The sequence below is a fragment of the Condylura cristata genome, unplaced genomic scaffold (assembly GCF_000260355.1).
Source record: "Condylura cristata isolate star-nosed mole 26May11 unplaced genomic scaffold, ConCri1.0 scaffold00025, whole genome shotgun sequence".
In the NCBI taxonomy this organism is placed as follows: domain Eukaryota; kingdom Metazoa; phylum Chordata; class Mammalia; order Eulipotyphla; family Talpidae; genus Condylura; species Condylura cristata.
The window spans coordinates 30,420,273-30,421,515 of NW_004567126.1; the positions used below are offsets into that span (position 1 = coordinate 30,420,273).

General features: G+C 41.5%; 1 protein-coding gene across 3 annotated transcripts in view; it reads right to left on the bottom strand.

The window, feature by feature from the left end:
• Window positions 1-847: 847 nt before the first annotated feature.
• APC2 (adenomatosis polyposis coli 2) overlaps window positions 848-1,243 on the bottom strand; it is a 12,996-nt gene continuing 12,600 nt past the window's right edge. For all 3 annotated transcript variants that reach the window (XM_012729919.1, XM_012729920.1, XM_012729922.1), the window contains exon 15: window positions 848-1,051. In XM_012729919.1, the coding sequence (XP_012585373.1) occupies window positions 1,042-1,051 (10 nt within the window). In that variant the 3' untranslated portion in view covers window positions 848-1,041. The remainder of the gene's footprint in view (window positions 1,052-1,243) is intronic.

The following is a 1,243-nucleotide window of genomic DNA, read 5'->3' on the forward strand; positions in this document are numbered from 1 at the left end:
GCCAGCCGGGCAGTCAAAGTGGAAGTGACCGCCGGAGCTTGAGTCAGAGCCGGGGATAAACCTCCGTGTGCGAAGGTCGCAGCGGCCATGCCTGGGCTAAACTGCCTGCTCGCTAATAGAAATGAGACCGCTACGAAATGCTGCGGACACTCGGTAACACTCACCTGTGAAGACAAAGTGCACTTGTAGGATCTCATGTGAGCACAAGTGTATCTCAGTTTCCGGGATATACTGATACTGAAGCTCGCCTGTTTTTTTAATACTAAGCATTATTTGTTCATTGTTAGCATCATGTAGCAAGTGTTCAATAAATAAAAATGTCACACAGGTATATCTGAGGCAATATCTGGGACACACTTATGCCAAAATAAATGTTTTGCATTTTCATACCTTGGAAGAATAATTTTTATTAATATTATCCAGGAAATAATTAGTTGTAACAAAAAATAAGTATTGTTTCCTGATTAACAAGACAGGAGTGGTTATTTTATTTATTTGAACATATGACAATTTTAGCATGGGTATTTCCATGAAATTTCAGGGATATGCTTAAACCAAAACTAAAAGCATTGAGATATGTGTATATATATATGTATGTATATATATTTAAGATTTATGTTATTTATTTATGTACATAAGACCTGGGGGGGTTAGGCCAGAGATGTGGGGGGTGCGGCTGAGAGGCTTCCCCAGAGACAGCAGGGGCTGAACAGGCAGATCCACTGAAACCCACGCTGAGGGGGCAGTGGGGGCCAGGCGGGGTCCCCCTTCTCCCTGCTGCGCCCTGGGGGTCCCTCCCTGGCCGGGGATCAGGGATTGAACTTGTGCTGAGGCCGCTGCGGCCAACTTCCTAGTGCTGCGCTTTAAGCCATTGCACCACCAGGGAGGACCCTCTTTTATCTTATTATTAAGGCAGTTTTTTCGCTATGTAAGGGATAAAAATATGGGCCACTTCACAGATTTGGCCTCATCCTTGTGGGGGCCATGCTGACTTTCTGGGTGGCATCCCAGTTTTAGAGCCACCGTGAGCACAAGCGTTATTCAGCGCCACCTAGTGGAGACAGTTTGTTAATGTTAAGATGATGTATTTTTAATCAGTGGATATATTTATTAGTGAGCATTAATATTAATAACACTTGCTATTTTAATAATATTTGCTATGATTTAGTAGATATTTTAATAAAGAACAAATGTTACTGATATTTAACAAGTACTATTTTTACTATTTTTATTTTAAATAAAT